This window comes from Podarcis cretensis (assembly GCF_951804945.1).
Source record: "Podarcis cretensis genome assembly, chromosome: 5".
Taxonomy (NCBI): domain Eukaryota; kingdom Metazoa; phylum Chordata; class Lepidosauria; order Squamata; family Lacertidae; genus Podarcis; species Podarcis cretensis.
In genome coordinates this window covers 82,540,856-82,558,019 of record NC_137174.1, presented here as the reverse complement: position 1 = coordinate 82,558,019, position 17,164 = coordinate 82,540,856, and the positions used below count along the sequence as shown (strand labels likewise).

At 40.1% G+C, this 17,164-nt stretch overlaps 2 protein-coding genes across 4 annotated transcripts in view; one reads left to right on the top strand and one right to left on the bottom strand.

The window, feature by feature from the left end:
• The window catches only part of IFT80 (intraflagellar transport 80), a 63,896-nt gene that overhangs the window by 29,317 nt on the left and 17,415 nt on the right, over window positions 1-17,164 (top strand). For both annotated transcript variants that reach the window (XM_079977829.1, XM_079977828.1), the window contains exons 9-11: window positions 12,398-12,577; window positions 14,856-14,974; window positions 15,843-15,917. In XM_079977829.1, the coding sequence (XP_079833955.1) occupies window positions 12,398-12,577; window positions 14,856-14,974; window positions 15,843-15,917 (374 nt within the window). The remainder of the gene's footprint in view (window positions 1-12,397; window positions 12,578-14,855; window positions 14,975-15,842; window positions 15,918-17,164) is intronic.
• The window catches only part of LOC307217156 (putative membrane protein C3orf80 homolog), a 52,976-nt gene continuing 36,502 nt past the window's right edge, over window positions 691-17,164 (bottom strand). For both annotated transcript variants that reach the window (XM_079978310.1, XM_079978311.1), the window contains one exon: window positions 691-1,930. Coding sequence is in view for 1 of the 2 variants with exons in the window: in XM_079978311.1 (XP_079834437.1) it covers window positions 1,925-1,930 (6 nt within the window). In the remaining variant the exon portion in view is untranslated. The remainder of the gene's footprint in view (window positions 1,931-17,164) is intronic.

The window sequence follows — 17,164 nt, the reverse complement described above, 5'->3', positions numbered from 1 at the left end:
TTCCTAACCTACTTCATAAGATTTGTGTGAGATAAGAGGGGGGATGCATATATACCACATTGAGCTCCTTGAAGGAAGGGTGGGAGGTATACTTGTAACACATACATTGTTGATAATGCAATAGATATTTGAAGAATATGTTTGAAAGTAACACTAGCCCAGTTAGAACATAATGCTAAACCATGGTTTGCACAACATCAGTGACAAGGAATGAACATGAGCAAAGCTTTAAAATAAATCATTCCCAGAGATGTGAAGGCCTGGAAAGAAACTGGAAAAATCAACCCACCCAATTGAAAGAATGGGAAAATGGGGGGAGTTTGGGTACCTCCTCCATTTTTCCTGTTTTTTCCTGGGCTTTCACATCTCTGATTCTCTCCTCCCATGCAGCTGTGAGAACGACTTTGCCAGTGTTTAGTTTCATGTTCCCCTAATCTTGACTTGTTGCATAGGAACCAGGGATCATGGTTTATTTCAAACTAGTCAGTTTCAAAATAAGCAAACTTCAAACCATGAGTTATGAAGCTAGCTTGTTTAACTAACCAGAGTTTCTGATAAACCACAATATCTGGTTTATATGCAACAACAAGTCAAGATTAGGGGAAAGTGAAGCTAAATGCTGGCAAAATCCTTATCCAGTCTGCTCAGGAGGTGGAAAAGGTAGGGGGAGTGTGTGAGCCCAAGGCTGTGCTTGGGCTCATTCCAGCTCATGCATGTAGTGCTAAATAGTGGTTTAGTGGTATGTGAGAACATGGCAAATGAGTCAGAAACTTTTCCCCAAAATCTGTCACAACAAAGCCATAATCTGAATAACTTCTTTGTATGCATTGTTCACATTCGTAGGCTTACTAATTTCAGACTGCAATCTTATTCATATTTACTTGGGAGTGAGCCATATTGAAAACAGCAGCATTTACTCCTAGTAGAGCTTAATAGGATTTCAAATTACTAAATTTTCAAATTGTCAATTATTTGCAACTCAAGATGTGGCCTACTGAATTCAGTTACACTTCTTAGAATTCAGCTACAGCCTAGAAGAGTGTTCTTTAAATTAAACATTATTTCTTCTTTAATTGAGGTGCCCACCCTGTGGAACACCCTCCCAGCAGATGTCAAAGAGATAAACAACTACCTGACATTTAGAAGACATCTGAAGGCAGCCCTGTTTAAGGAAGTTTTTAATGTATTTTTAATCTTTGTTGGAAGCCGCCCAGAGTGGCTGGGGTACAAATAATAAATTATTATTATTATTATTATTATTATTATTAACTCCTTCATTGAAAATCTGAGAGAATACTTTGTAATACAACAGTATAGAGTTTATGCTGGATTTCAGGAACCTCTTCACACATGAAAATTTCATTCAAGGGGGGTGGAGAATGGGGGGGAGCTGCACACCTGTACTTGTTAATAACCTAACCTAGCAGCTGTGAAGTAATGGGCTAGGAGCTGATCAACCAGTCAGCTTCTGGTTTATTGCAGCATCACTGCCTCATGAAGAAAGACCAACATCTTGGGTCAGGGCATTACCAGCACTCCACGCATCAGCATTGGTGGCCACATGCTTGAGGTGGTGGACTATTCTGTCTACCTGGGCTCCACCATAACCAGCATACTTTCCATGGACACTGAGCTGGAAAAGTGTAGGTAAGGCAGCTATGGCAATAGCTCTCTCCAAAAGGGTATGGGAGAATGCTATACCTGTCAGGAATGACATCGAAATCCATATGTGCTGTGTCCAGAAGATTTTGGGCATCACGTGGCAGGTTAGAGTTTCAAAAAAAAGATGTGCTCTATCATGCCCACATTCCCAGTATGTTGGCACTTCTCTCTCAGCGATATCTACGTTGGCTTAGTCATGTCCACAGAATGGAAGATGGCAGGATCCCCAAGGATGTGCTCTACAGGGAGCTGGCTTCAGGCATCAGACCTATTGGCAAACCAACTCTGCATTACAAAGATGTCTGCAAACATGGCATGAAGACTGGCAACATGAACCCTGCTGTGTGGAAACCCTTGCAGACGACCTCAGTGCTTGGAGACAGTCTGGTTGTGTATCCACAACAGTGACCAGAGGAGGAATGATCACTGGGAGGGAGTGCAGAGAGAAGAAATACCATGGTGCATCTGTAACAGTGAAACCAGATGCCTTCATCTGCCCAGCTGCAACAATCCCATATTGGTTTCTACAGCCACAACAGGCGCTGTAACTCCAACAGTTTGACCTCAGTGGCACACTCTTTCATAGTCTTTTGAGACTGATGAATAACAACAACTGGATTAGCTTGGAAGGGGCAGAGGCTGGTGGTTGCAGCAGTGCTACCAGTTGGAGCAGGGGCATGTGGTAGAGGGTGCTTGGAGGAGGGCATTTGGAAATAGCAGCACTGGTGGACCCTGTTGCAGTTTATGGGTGCTGGCAAATGTTTCATAATGTCGGGTGTTGATTCTGGATTGAAAGGAAGCCGAATCTGGTCCACTTGAAGGATTTCAAAATCCATTGTTGGTCATTGCCTTTATACGGATCCACCAAAATAGTACAAAACAATAAGCAAGCTTTCAGGTTCCCAGAGCTGTTCATTAATCAATTAGGCTGGATATTCAGCTTTCCTCCACTCCGCTCCCATTTTGCTACCTTAATGGTGAAACCCCAAATTCTGCATTTAGTCATAGCCTTAAGATAGACTCTGAGGAGGAGACTGCATACTAAGTAAAAGCATCACTTGTTGCAAACCCTGATGTTAGTTACTCCCAAACATTTTTCAACCACTGTGTCATACATTCAAGCTATTAATGGAAAAAATCCCCTACTCCACTCTTTCAACAATTATAGGCAAAGTGAGAATTCTAATCCATGGTATTGTTTATGAGTCTGGCATCGGTATGAATTATTTTTGATTTATAAACACAAAATATATAGGTGGTGTATTTGTTTCGAAGCATAAGAAGAATGAGAGAAGAAACACAAACTTTACAGAGACTTTTCTTATTCATTTGTAAGTTCATCTATTACAGAACACACAACATAAAATATTGAAGTTAAGTCTGTTTACAGAAAAATACTTTAAAATGGGACTTTCTTCCTACAGAGGAATGGGGAGGGGATTAACAGTAGCTAAAGCCAGATACTATCTATTCCTTTACAGCTGGCAGGAATAATTTATGAGGCTTGCCTCCTTCGTTTTTGCTGCTTCATGCAATTTTTTTCCTTGACTTAAATATAAATAGCTCCTAAAGAATTAGCCAATGCTGGTGCTGAGAGAGAAGAGAGAATGAGTCACATAACCATTGTGATAGTGTTTGAAGAGAACCAGACCTGGCTTTCTGGTCAACACAGACATTTTTATTGTGTCTGATGTAATGGAGCTGAATCAGCGAATTGCTCCCTCGAGAGCCATCAGGAGATATACATATCATTAACCCTTCTACAGCATATGCAACTAGTTACAAAGCATAATTTAATTAAATACGCTAACAAATACTCTTTTGCTTCCATCTCTTTTTTGCTTTTCATCTGTTCCTTTATATGTGTGTGTGTGTGTGTGTGTGTGTGTATGCGTGCCACTTTTACAGTAGTACTGCTTAGAAACAGACTTCAGTTAAAATGTCATGCAATTTCATGAAAAGCAACAATACCCAGTATTAGAATTAACTTTGGTAGGTGCTCTTAACATTTGTGCCAGGCATAGATTATGTTCAAAGCCAAACACACTTCTACATATAATACAAAAAACAGTTGCATTTTCTTTGTCCCTGATTTTTAAAATGCTAAGTGTCTGAAGAAAAGACCAGTGCCTGACGCCTGTGACTATTCATACATACCTTGTGGGTGACTTCCTGTGGGTTTGTATGCCTGCTTTGACACTGTTGGTCATGTCGCATTACTCTTACACAGAAATAGAAATCAGGAAGGACTGAGGCCTTCTAATATTCCCCCACCCCCGCAGTTACAGAAAATGAATCACAAGAGAGGACCCCTTTCTCAGTGCCCCAGAGAATGAAAGAAACATTTATATAAAGCATAAAGAACATTATAAGCCACAGTCAGTACGAGTGCACACACACATATACATGATTTTTTGTTGTTACAATCATTTAGTCAATCTGGTCCTTCATATAAAGGAATGTTACTTTTCTGCTTTCTTTACAAGAGGTTAATTGAGCCCCATTAGACAATGGTTAGTGCCATTTTTATTATAGTTTTGAATTCTTTTGCAGATTTTAAGGGATTTTTTTTAACCTGTGCACTATTGTACAAAAATAAAACTCTACTACAGTTGTTTAGTTTAGTCTAAGTATTGGAACATCATCTGTATTTTTTAGACTTGCGGGCAACACATTTTCCTACTGAATATTTTGTTATATTGTGAATGCCTCTGCATACTAACTTTTAATTATATTATTGATCTCTACTCTATGCAATAGGACATCTCCCATATGTCTCATCATTCAAATGCATGAGCATAGCTTTTTAAAATGAGTAGTCATTATAGTAGCTGTGCCCTTTCTTGAAGATGTGGTTGAGGTGGAGCAGTGGTCAGAAAATATTTTTACCTTCAGAGGGATTTTTGGTAGTAGAGACTGTACCACCACTTCCTTGACTGTGAAGATAATGAAACTTGGGCACAATAATGGGATGGAATTTAAACCTGTATCTTGCCCTGGCCTCAGGTATCTAGAGGAAGAGTTTACACTCTGTGTTGTTTCCTGCTCGCATTTCAGAATAGATTGATGGGAATGAGTTTTTATAAAGCTTGACAACATTATATAAATCTGAAACAAGAATTGTGTAAAAAGCATTATTTGCAAGTTTCTATAATCTCCTTGCTGTTTTCTTTGCCCTCCTGTAAATGAAGGTAGGTAGCAATGATAATAAAGAGAACCAGTTGACAAAGACTACAATGGCATTTTGTTTCTTCACTTCAGAATGTGTTGAGATATTTTCTAGATGATTTAAACTGCATGGTGAAGGGTTGTTAAACTCTGTAGAGTGCATGAAAGCCATTTTATTTTCAGTCACTTTTGGTTGGTTACTTTTACTGCCACTTCTCTCATCATAACAAAGCAGTTAAAAGGACTACTTCTTATGATCGTTGTACTGTGGCATTGGACTAGAGTATAAAATACGTATGATACGTATTTGTTCTTCATACTTGCATGATACTTTGTACTCAGAAAAAAAGCAGTCTTAAGATTTCCTTTATAATATAGAATCATAGAGTTGGGAGGGACCCTGAGGATCATCTAGTCCAACCCCCTGCAGTGCAGGAATCTGCAGCTGTCCCATACAGGGATCGAACCTGCAACCTACAAGACCTAGCACCATGCTCTAATCAATTGAGGTATCCAGGACGGAACTCTGTACCACTCTTTGCAGTACCTTCCTCCCGAAGGCTGCATCTGCAAATATGTATTTGTATTCTGTATTTGTAATATGTGTTTGTCAGCAAATATTTGTAGATATATTTTTAAAGTTTTCTATTGGGATTAAACTCCATGATCAGTATCAATTTGAAATGAAAAAAAGCACCATGAATTATTTTATCCCATAATTAAAACTGTTGCTTTTGATTCTGTAAAAAAAAAATGTAATTGATAGGCTACTCTTTCAAAAGTAGCTACTATGCATGGAATAAATGCATTACTACATTAAAGATGATATTTCCATTCAATAACTGTAGACCTAGCAAATTTGTTTCCCTTAATGCTGTTCAGGGATTGCATCCCAGTTTTCCCTAGTATGACCTATATATTTGAATGTATTTATTTTTTACCAAATTCAGTTCTTTAAATAAATTACACTGGAATATCATGGTTTCCCTTGTGGTCTCCCATTGATTTCTTTGGAATATACTGACAATGACTGAGTAGAATTCTACTGAAATTTGACAGTGCACTGTAACCAGAATTTAAAAAGAGGTTTTTGGCAGCAATTCTTTTCCAAAACAGCACATTTTGATATGATACAATTCACTAGATGAGATAATGATCCTAATATTTGAAAGTAGGTTATGCATTTAATCCATATCTTAGATTAGTAAAGAGCCAAATCATTGACTAAATTCCAAGATTAAGAATGAGAGGAGGACTGAAATTATTTTAAAAGGTAGCAGTGGTTTCAGTTCTTAATCACCGTTGTAGTACAGTGGTACCTCGGGTTACAGACGCTTCAGGTTACAGACTGCGCTAACCCAGAAATAGTACCTCAGGTTAAGAACTTCAGGATGAGAACAGAAATCGCACGGTGGCTGTGGGAGGCCCCATTAGCTAAAGTGGTACCTCAGGTTAAGAATGGACCTCCAGAATGAATTAAGTTCTTAACCCGAGGTACCACTGTACATTAGTTCACTATTAGTCTATTAGCTTTGTATACAACAGTGACTATAAACCTTGGTTTCATGGGTAATACAAAACCTTTGTATTACAGCTGTTTCTGCCCAGAAGCAAATACTAAAGTTGATTTAATGTTAATTTTGTGCAGATGCACATGCAAGTAATGCTTATGGCACTGTGCTTCTGGTTTGTTAATTATATACACTAGCAAGCCACCTTGGAGGGTTTACACATCAAACAAATAGGGCTGGCCCAACTGAAGAAGCAAACTGGACAACCACTTTGGGATGCCAGTCTGAGGTATTCAGATGGCTTGGAGAGAGCAAAAGCTGCTGCATATGCTTTTGTAGGGGGCAAATAGGTGGCTTAGCAATTCATTGACTGGGTTGTTTCCTACATTCCAGGTATTTCTGCACCTTCCCCACTATTTGGCTAAAGATCAGTGACTGTCAGGGTTTCAAAGAGCTTTCAGTTCCCAATTATCAGCATATCATTGGTGCTTTAAAGAGTCCTGCATGGCACTTTGAAACTACAACAGTCAGCTGATTGTCAGGGCTTCAAAGCACTGCATCACATGATGTCATTGTGGTATCAGGTGATTGACAGATAGGCAGCTCACCTGTCAAATTTGGCTGGCAAGAGTTAGGGTAGATGAGGATCTGGCCCACCAGCCTGATCCAGTTCTTCACCCCTGATGTAAAAGTACAACCTTGTACAACCAAATGTGAGGGGTCAAACCAGACAATCTAACAGAGCAGGATGGGCCAAGCAAAGGGAAGCTGTGGCTGGGCTAACGAAGGAAAGCAGGTCAAAACATGGGGGATTGAAAAGGGGATAGCAGCAAAGAAAGGCAACAGTGGATAAAGAAGTTCAAGTTATAGCCATTTGGAGGAAACAAGGAATCTAAGCAAAAACCGCTGGAGGAAAAAGCAATACCAGTATGGAGCAAAGCCAGCTAGGAACACAAAAGATACTGGGTCTGGTACTTGCCTGTCCACTTGACTACAGGTTACATTTCTAGCCATGTATACATACATGTTCCCATCATCCAGTGAGCATCTCGTCAGTGATGCAGTTTCCACTGTGTTTGTTTGTAGGAATAAAATATATTCTGCATTTTATGTGTTTATGGAATACCTTTTTATGGATCCTTTTTTGCAGCCATAAGGTGGAACACACAGAAAAAAATGTGCAACGCTGCTCAAATGTCACTGAAGTTTGGCTGTAATAATATTCTACAAGTTACCCATTTTAAAATGTATTTATTTTCCCCCATAGCTTTCAATAACCTATTATAGTGCATTGTTTCCCATCAGTTACAAAGGCGCTGACAGCATCTTCTAATTACAAGAAATATGTATGCTGCTGCTTTTGGTTCTCACAAAACTTTTTAATCTCTAGAGAGAAACCCAAAGACCCAAACACAGATTTTTGTAGAAGTGTGTTTATACTTAATTTTAACACAGTCGTAATTTTATCGTTGGTGTTTTTAATATGCTCCTGAGAAATCAAGTGTACACTTTAATGTTTTGCAAATATCCCAAAACCAATCTTAGGTTGGTGAATTCATATATACTGATTTAGAACTCTTGTAATAAGATCTGATTTTTGGCTTCCTTTCCCTTGAAAATGAAGTGGGCCTTTTTAACAATCTTTTAACAATCAAGTGGGCTGAAACAATCTTTCTACAAGAGAAGTAAGAGTAACCTTGTGCCAGGCTTAATACCATGTTAAACTTTTCCATTTGACACATGTATCTAGATCTCTCAATATGTGCTATTTTTACTTATAAAACTTTTACTCTGTATTGTTCTTCTGTTTAGGTTTGACTGTTCTGAGTTTCAGAAACTTGAATTTATTTTTCTTTTGTAGTGAAAACCAAATTTCTAAATAGGAAAGGTTGCCTTGGTGTCTTCAGAATCTTCAGTTTGAGCAGTGCTGTCTTATAGTCTTCAAAACACAGGTCTTAGGACTTGCTGCTTTATTATGCTACAATAAGTCCTAAAAGCTTATTTATGTTAATAATATGCCTTGTACAGTATACAATGAATGCAAATGTGATATTCCCAATTTCTAAACTATAGTTAAACATTCAGGAGAAGGCTTATTTTCATGACTTGACAACTGGTTAACCTGGTTCAGATGTAACACGGAACTCTGGCTTAATACAAGCAACAACAAAAAAGCTCCAAAGTAGTACATCAGGGGAGGGAGGGACTAGGGAGGAGAACCCAACCCAACACTAATTCCTGAGATGGTCCATAAGTAAAGGTAAAGGGACCCCCTGACCGTTAGGTCCAGTCGTGGCCGACTCTGGGGTTGCGGCGCTCATCTCGCTTTATTGGCTGAGGGAGCCGGTGTACAGCTTCCAGGTCATGTGGCCAGCATGACTAAGCCCCTTCTGGTGAACCAGAGCAGCGCACGGAAACACCGTTTACCTTCCCACCTGAGCGGTACCTATTTATCTACTTGCATTTTGATGTACTTTCAAACTGCTAGGTTGGCAGGAGCAGGGACCGAGCAATGGGAGCTTACCCCATCGCGGGGATTCGAACCACCGACCTTCTGATCGGCAAACTCTAGGCTCTGTAGTTTAACCCACAGTGCCACCCACGTCCCTTGAGATGGTCCATACTGGACCATTAATTGCAATTAGTACTAACCAGGGTTCCCACTTCACCCATACTAAAACCATAAATTGAAGTCTGGATATACAGGAGCCATTGATAGTTATAGCCACAGTTAACATTACTGGAAATACAATTGTTTCCACAGGTAGACCTGCCAAGTTTCTGTGGCCTCACAGTTGCTTAATTATTAGATCAGGAACTCATACATGACTCCCCTCCCTCAGGTGTGTCACCTTCTGCAACATATGCAGACTGAGAAAATCACAAATACATGAAGGTATACTTGGAAAAGATTCAGGTCACCTTGTACTACTAAGGTATCTGCATTGCTCTATCATCTTTTAGGTGAAATAGATTTTGTGAAGCTGTAACTTATTTCAAATATTATTACTTTTTGCACTATGGCCTGGAAGTACATCTGCTTAGTATTTGTATCAGATTCTTTGGTAGGACAATTTAATGAGCATTTGGCCCTCAGTATTATTTTCATGCATTGTATTGCATGAAATGACCTTAGATCATTTTCATTAGAAAATGATGTTAAGAGCTTCCTGCTTTCCCCTGATTGTTCAGGCCCATATTACAAAAACTGATTATTAAACCTGAAATAGACACAAAATGAGATGCAAGAAAATATGCCACCATCATAATATCGTTGAAGATTTTTCCATCATTTACCATATTAATCCATTGCTCTGGAAAGCAACCACAAAGTCATTCCCATCTGAAGAAACTACTATGAGGAAAGCATATCCTCAAATCAGTGTCATTTTTCTGATTTAAGTTCTACTGTATAACAATTTACAAGTGCTTTTGTAACAATTTACAAGAGCCAGTATGGTGTAGTGGTTAAGAGCGGTAGACTTGTAATCTGGTGAACCGGGTTCACGCCCCCGCTCCTCCACATGCAGCTGCTGAGTGACCTTGGGCTAGTCACACTTCTCCGAAGTCTCTCAGCCTCACTCACCTCACAGAGTTTTTCTTGTGGGGGAGGAAGGGAAAGGAGATTGTTAGCCACTTTGAGACTCCCTAGAGTAGTGATAAAGCAGGATATCAAATCCAAACTTCTCTTCTCCTCTGCTTTTGACAGACCACGGCTTACCGTATTTAAATAATGTATATTGCAGTGTTAACTTTTGGTGGATGAACAGGTTTCAAGTCATGAGAAGTGCTCATTCTGCATCAGTCAGACTTTTGCTGGAGTTCTTTGCCTTAGCGCTGGGTGCTGTGCTTTCAGAAGGATGTAGACAAACTGGAATGGGTTCAGATGAGGTCAATGAAGATGGTCAAGAGTATAGAAGACAAGTCCTATGACAAAAGTACATTTAGCCTGGAGAAAAGAAGCCGTGGCAGGGTTGGGATGGGCATAACAGCACTCTTCAAATACTTGAAGGGATATTACAGCAGAAGAAGCAAATACCGGTATTTTATATCTGCTGCCTTGGAAGGCAGGAATACATCTAATGGTCTTTAGGTACAGGATAGTAGTTTTGGATTGAACATTAGGAAAAACTTATTAATGTTAAAAAAAGGTTAACAATGGAACCAGTTAACCTTAAACCAGTGAGGATGTTGCCATTGGACATTAGGGTAGATTGGCCTTGTTGTAATAATAATGGACACAACTGATTGCAAAGTACACCATGATATGGAACTGTTTCGCAAACACAATGGGCCTTGATAAGGCATAGTAGCAACAGGACAAACCAAAAGTTTATCATTCTTTTCTGTTCATAACACTGCTGTGTAATATATTAGAGTAAAATGTAGTAATCGCCCCAAACCCTAGTAAGCTTTAATGGCTGAGCAAGGTTTTAAACCTGAATCTCCCTGACTCAAGTCCAACACTTTGCATACTATTCTGCATTTGTCTTCTAATGTAGCCAGAATATGACTTGAGGGGCAATTGTGTAGGGTGCATGGAAGCTCATGCCACAGTAAATCGACTGGTCCCTAAAATGTCTCATCATGTTAAGACTCTCCTCCCTGGAAGAGAGGGGAGTGGTTGTGGGCGGGAGCCCGAGCTCCGCCCCTAGCAGGGGGCGTTAGCCCCCTGCCTCCCCCACTCACCTGGCTGGCGCCCACGCCCGTCGGCAGGCACCCAACCAGGTGCCTCCGAGGGGGCGTTTACAGCAACCTTTATGCTGCGGCGCCAGCCCCTCCTCGGCCTCATTCTTCTCTCCGTTGTCTCGTCGCAAGTCACCCACCCTCCACTCCCTTCAAGCTCAGGGTCTTAGTTCCTTGGCCTTGCTATGGACCTTAGGTTGGTCGCCCTGGTTGTCCAGGGGGCCTGGTAGGAATTTTTCCATTTGGCATTAGGCTTTTTGGTTTTTTCACCTACCTCGTAGCAATCGCCACAACTTTTGTGGTATCGGTGGGTAGGTTAGGCATTGGAATAATGTGTTGTGGTGTGTCGAAGGGCTAGGTGTGGCCATCGCCTATGCCTTCAATTTTTGGGTATTCCGTTAAAGGAATCTGGAGGTCGTGTACTCTGTCTGATGCCTGCTTGGCGGGAGGCCATGGCACGACCCTTGGTGACATCAGGGGAGAGCCTATAGTTGGATTAGCATCAACAGGCTCCACCTACTGGTGAATAAACCCCCTTGTTTGAGACATCCAATGCCTAAGCCAATACCTTTTCACTGCTGTAATCAATAAAGTTGTGGCCTTTTCTTGCCCATTAACCTTATATCACGTGTCCTTGCGTATTCATTCCACATTGCGGGGGTTGGGTCCTCGAGCCACAATATATCTTTGCTGCAAGACTTAATACAGCTGCTCCTTTGACTTTGGAAGGAGGAGCTTTCAACAACAACAACAAAACATCTACAATAGATAAAGTGTTACTTTCTCTGCCCTTTGTTCAAATAAGATTTATGAAGTTTGAATCAACCTCTGTCCCATTTTGTGTCTGTATATGTGCTGTTTTAGTTGTTTTTTAGCATTCTCTAGACGGAGGCACCTGCAAGGGAACCACAAAGAGACCTCTTCCCCTCTATACTTCCCCACCCACAGATACCTATTAAAACTGTTTCACAAAAATCGTCTGCTCCACATAACAAGTGTTCACTGTTGTTTAGCGATTTAGACTTTTATGTGAAATTATCCCAGACATACCAACTTTTTTCCTTTTATTTTGCACTCAGTTCATCTAATAAAAAGCTGGAATAGCATTGCCTTACTGTTAGCTAATTAGGTTCATGCCTTTGCTTCAGAAACCATTTAACATTTATTTAGTGTCCTCACTGTTCTGGATGCTGAACAGAAAACTAAGTAATCCTATCACTGTCCAAAGACAAATAATTTAAGAGTGATAGACAAAGATGTTGTATGCGCACACATACACAGAGCATTATTACTGCTTTGTTGTAATATATGCATTGTGTACTGTAGAAGTAATTACAAGTGGAAGTATGCACTTTTTTTTTTATTTGCAGTGGTCCTATGCCTTAGAGAAACCAAACACCGGCAGCATATTTAATATTGCTTGGTCTACTGATGGCACGCAAATAGCGGGGGCTTGTGGAAATGGACACGTGATTTTTGCTCATGTTGTGGAACAGCGCTGGGTGTGGAAAAACTTTGGAATAACATTAACTAAAAGAAGAACAATGGAGGTATGTGTTGGATGTTTCAAGCTTTGTGAGTGGCTCACAAATGTGGTGAGCACAAAATGTTGGCAGAAATGAGTGAATGAGTGACATTCGTCTCTATGGCCAGCTAACTATCCCCGGGAGATCTGTTCATCAGACAGCTGGATTGAGCAGCTTTCAGGATGCTCCTGGTGATAATAGCATGTTGACCAATATGTTTATGAACTGAGGTCAATTCTCACAATCCAATGTGAGCTTGTTGATGTTAGGAAGGCTACTCTGGAGTAAATTGACTGTAGAGTATACCTCTGGTTACTGCAGTGGATGGAAATTCAGAATTAAAAAAACACACATTTATGCTAGAAATTATTTTGCAGCTGGCAACAAAGTCACAGCTGCAGAAGCAATAGCATAATAGTCCATGCACAGATAGCCTTGGTTTACTGGTTTTGGAAAAAACCTGTACATGTACACAGCTGTGGTTTACCATTATAGCAGCTGCAGCATTGTTGGTTTTTTGTTTTTTTTTTTACTATAGTGCAGGTTTTTTCTGCTAAGAGCAGGGATAGCGCTAAATGTGTCTGCTTTCTTTGATCACAAAATCAGTACATTAGCCAAGCACTCACCCCCCCCAACCTAATAGTGCTTCTTGATGAAACTTTGCCCAGAATATTTCAGCCCCAGGTTAAAATAGTTTTCAGCTAGGTAAAACATCTACTATGACTTATTTTTACTACTAGTTGTCCAGCCTAGAGAAACCATAAGCTTTTCATACCTAAAATCTGCTTGCTTACAGAATATTTTAAAGAGCCTTTTATTAGACCCAATTAAAGATTTTCAGGCAACTTTCTATTTTATGGTTACCTTATTGTAAGTGAAGCCTAAAAGAATTGTGAATGTAGGTTCTTTTAAAGACACATGGTCCTAAATTTAAAATGTGAGTCTAAGTATCTGAAAGCAAATGCATTAATTTTTTACCTGCTAAATGTTCTGTCCTCGCTGACCAGACACTGACTCATAACATCCCACCCAGAGGACAGGGAGATAATATACAATTTCTGTTGTTACAAGTTTTCTCAATTACACATTCAGTATTAGAGTTCAGGCCAAGCTTTTCAGCCCTGGGTGCCCAGTGTTAGGCTCCCAAATCTATAATTAGGCACCTAAATATCTTTTGGCCTGAAGTGAAGTTGTCTTTGATGCTGAATATATAATTGGGAAAACTTGCAACAACAGAAATTCTATATTACCCATCTGTCCACTGGGTGGGATGTTATGAGTCAGTGTCTGGGAATATGGAAGACAAATTGGCAGGTAAAAATCATATTTTTGGTATTCATTCCCAGACAGCGAATCGTAATGAATGACTCTGTCTAGTAATCCCTGAAGCTTTAGTTATATTTAGCTTGTACAGCTTCGTGGGAAAGGTATACAAAGGAGTCTTCGCTAGCAGTGTATGCAAATGACTTGCACATAATTTAAATTCTTGTTTTGGGGTTGTCTCAAGAAAAGTTTCCAGCCCAGCTTCTACCATGTTGTTTAGAAATAAGAATAAATGCACAATTAACATATCATTCTCAATCTTATATAAAAGCTTTAGTTCACTTTTGTTATAAGATTCTGGAAACCAGAACTGACTAGATCTCCACTGGTCCTGTCCTGGTTTACTGCTTATAAATAGTTAAGTGACATTAATTGTGAATTATCATTGTATTTCCATGTTCAGGATGGGAGGAGCTATTCCCTTTTAACAACTTTCACTTTCCAAATGTCAGCTTTCTGTGAAGCCTTTTCAGATACCAGTATCTAATGATACCAGTATGTAATGAACAAAGCCCTGAACAACTTAGGCACAGGATGCCTTTCTCTTTATGTCCCAAGTCTGTTGCTGCAATAATCTGGGAAAGCACTATTAGTACTACCCCATGGCCAAGGAAAATGAGTCTTATTTATTAGGAGTCATGTGTTCAGTCTTTGACCTCAAAGAAGGCTGCAGCCCTACACTACTGATCTGAATAAAGATACATAGGAGCACACTGCATGTTGCTAGGTCTCACTCAATACATTAACAATCTTCAGCTCAATAGTTTCTAAATTATGGGCCCTAGATTCTTTAAAATAAATACAAAAATGGGAGTTTTAAAGCTTGAATTTGAGAAATATAAACACTTAAATATTCATTATTAATCTTCATTTCCTGACATTCTGTACTGTTCTTAGAGCTAAGAATAAGGCTACTTCTTTGCTTTTGCTTTCAAAATTATTTAAATTTTATTTAACCATTGGCTTCTGTTCCCACTAGGTTCGTAATGTACTTAATGACGCAGTGGATTTACTGGAATTTCGAGACAGAGTCATTAAAGCCTCTTTGAACTATGGGCATTTAGTAGTTTCAACATCTCTTCAGTGTTACATATTCTCGTAAGCAGCCTGAATTAATGAGATACAGCCATCTGATCAATTAAAAACCTTGAATTTTTCACAGCTACATGATTCGATTTGGGAAGCATCCTAAGCTAAATGACATAAACTTCTCATAACTGTGAATGGAATTAGCTATGTTCATTTTCCCATGAGTGAGACCTTCCCAGTGAAGCCACATGTTACTGCTTATTGGCATCCTGTTTCCCAGTTCAACTGTGCACTATTTTGGTCTGTAACCTTTTAATCACTACTCGTGCCAACTTTCTAAATTACTTTTTAAAGTTTGAAGTCCTCTAACAAAGTTTAGGGGTACAGTTCGAAGTTCTGTTTCAAGGGAATATGGCAAAGCTCTAGTGGGCATTAAGCTGATGTCCATGTACATTGTACTGGTGCATAAAAGCTGTAACTAATGTTTAAAACAAGGCTGTCCCACCCATGGGGCAAGATGAGACGACCACCTCAGACAATATAGATCTTTTTATCTCCCTTGCTCCTGGTGTAGATCTTCACTCACCCCTCCTCCGAAACCCAGCCAGATGGGCAGGGTATAAATAATAAAGTTATTATTAAAATTATTCTTATCATTCTTCCCTGGTGGCTAGGGAGGCTCCATTTCGTGGTTCTCCTCAGTTGCCAAAATGTCTTAGTCTGGCCCTAGTTTAAAATCATATTGGAAAAATGTGAAATAGGTTCTTGTTATATAAACGGAATGATAAATACTTATCTGTCCTATGATTCTTTTGAAATCTTACCACAATGTTTTCAAGCTGATATATCTGTGAAAATCGCACTATATAACTAAAGTATGTACACTATCTCTTTTTTTGTTGTTTCTTAATGTATATTGTCTTGCTCTTTGTTTTAGGACTAAAAACTGGAATACACCATTAATCTTTGACCTTAAAGAAGGAACTGTCAGTTTAATTTTACAGGCAGAAAGGTAACTTGCTGATTGCATGACTTAAAACAATGTTTACTTGAATAGGGTGAGATAGTGGGATCATAGGGATGCAGGTGGTGCTGTGGGTTAAACCACAGAGCCTAGGACTTGCTGACCAGAAGTCGGCGGTTTGAATCCCCACGACGGGGTGAGCTCCTGTTGCTCGGTCCCAGCTCCTGCCAACCTAGCAGTTCGAAAGCACGTCAAAAGTGCAAGTAGATAAATAGGTACCGCTCCGGCAGGAAGGTAAACAGCGTTTCTGTGCGCTGCTCTGGTTCACCAGAAGCAGCTTAGTCATGCTGGCCACATGACCCGGAAGCTGTACACCAGCTCCCTCAGCCAATAAAGCAAGATGAGCGCTGCAACCCCCGAGTCGGCCAAGACTGGACCTAATGGTCAGGGGTCCCTTTACCTTTACTAGTGGGATCATATTTGGAAGAAATATATGTGTTGACTTTGATGATACTGTTTGGGAAGCAGTTTCCCAGCTAGATCTGACTCTTGACCTTGTTTGAATAATCTAGAGCTATATGCTCTGCTTGCCCTGTTATATGCTCATGAATGTGACACTCAGCAATCTTGACTCTGTGAGTGAATCTGTGTACAGTAGTACCTCTGTGTGGTTAAACTTGCTTTGGACTTGATAATAATTTCCCCTCCAAGTAAGTGTTTGTAGGTTTTGAATTTCTATCATTAACACTTGCCTTTTAAACCAGTTAGCCAAAAAACCCTCACTTTCCAAATAAAGTGTATGTATCATTATGCAAATATTACCATGAATGCGTGCCAAGTCATTTCAGTATCAGATTGATGTAATATTAGATGTCCTAAGCAGAGGAGAAATTAGAGAACTTTAAAGTCTAGAGGGGCTGGGAGCTGGGGGCACTGTTATACGGTGGTTCCGCTCCTTTCTCCTGGGCCATGTTCAGAAAGTGGTGGTGGGGGATGAGTGTTCAGACCCCTGGGCTCTCACGTGTGGGGTGCCTCAGGGTTCCGTCCTCTCCCCCATGCTTTTTAATATCTATATGAAGCCGCTGGGAGAGATCATCAGGGGATTTGGGCTGGGTGTTCATCAGTATGCAGATGACACCCAGCTCTACCTCTCCTTTAAATCAGAACCAGTGAAGGCGGTGAAGGTCCTGTGTGAGTGCCTGGAGGCGGATGGCGGCTAACAGATTGAGGTTGAATCCTGACAAGACAGAAGTACTGTTTTGGGGGGGCAGGGGGCGAGTGGGTGTGGGGGATTC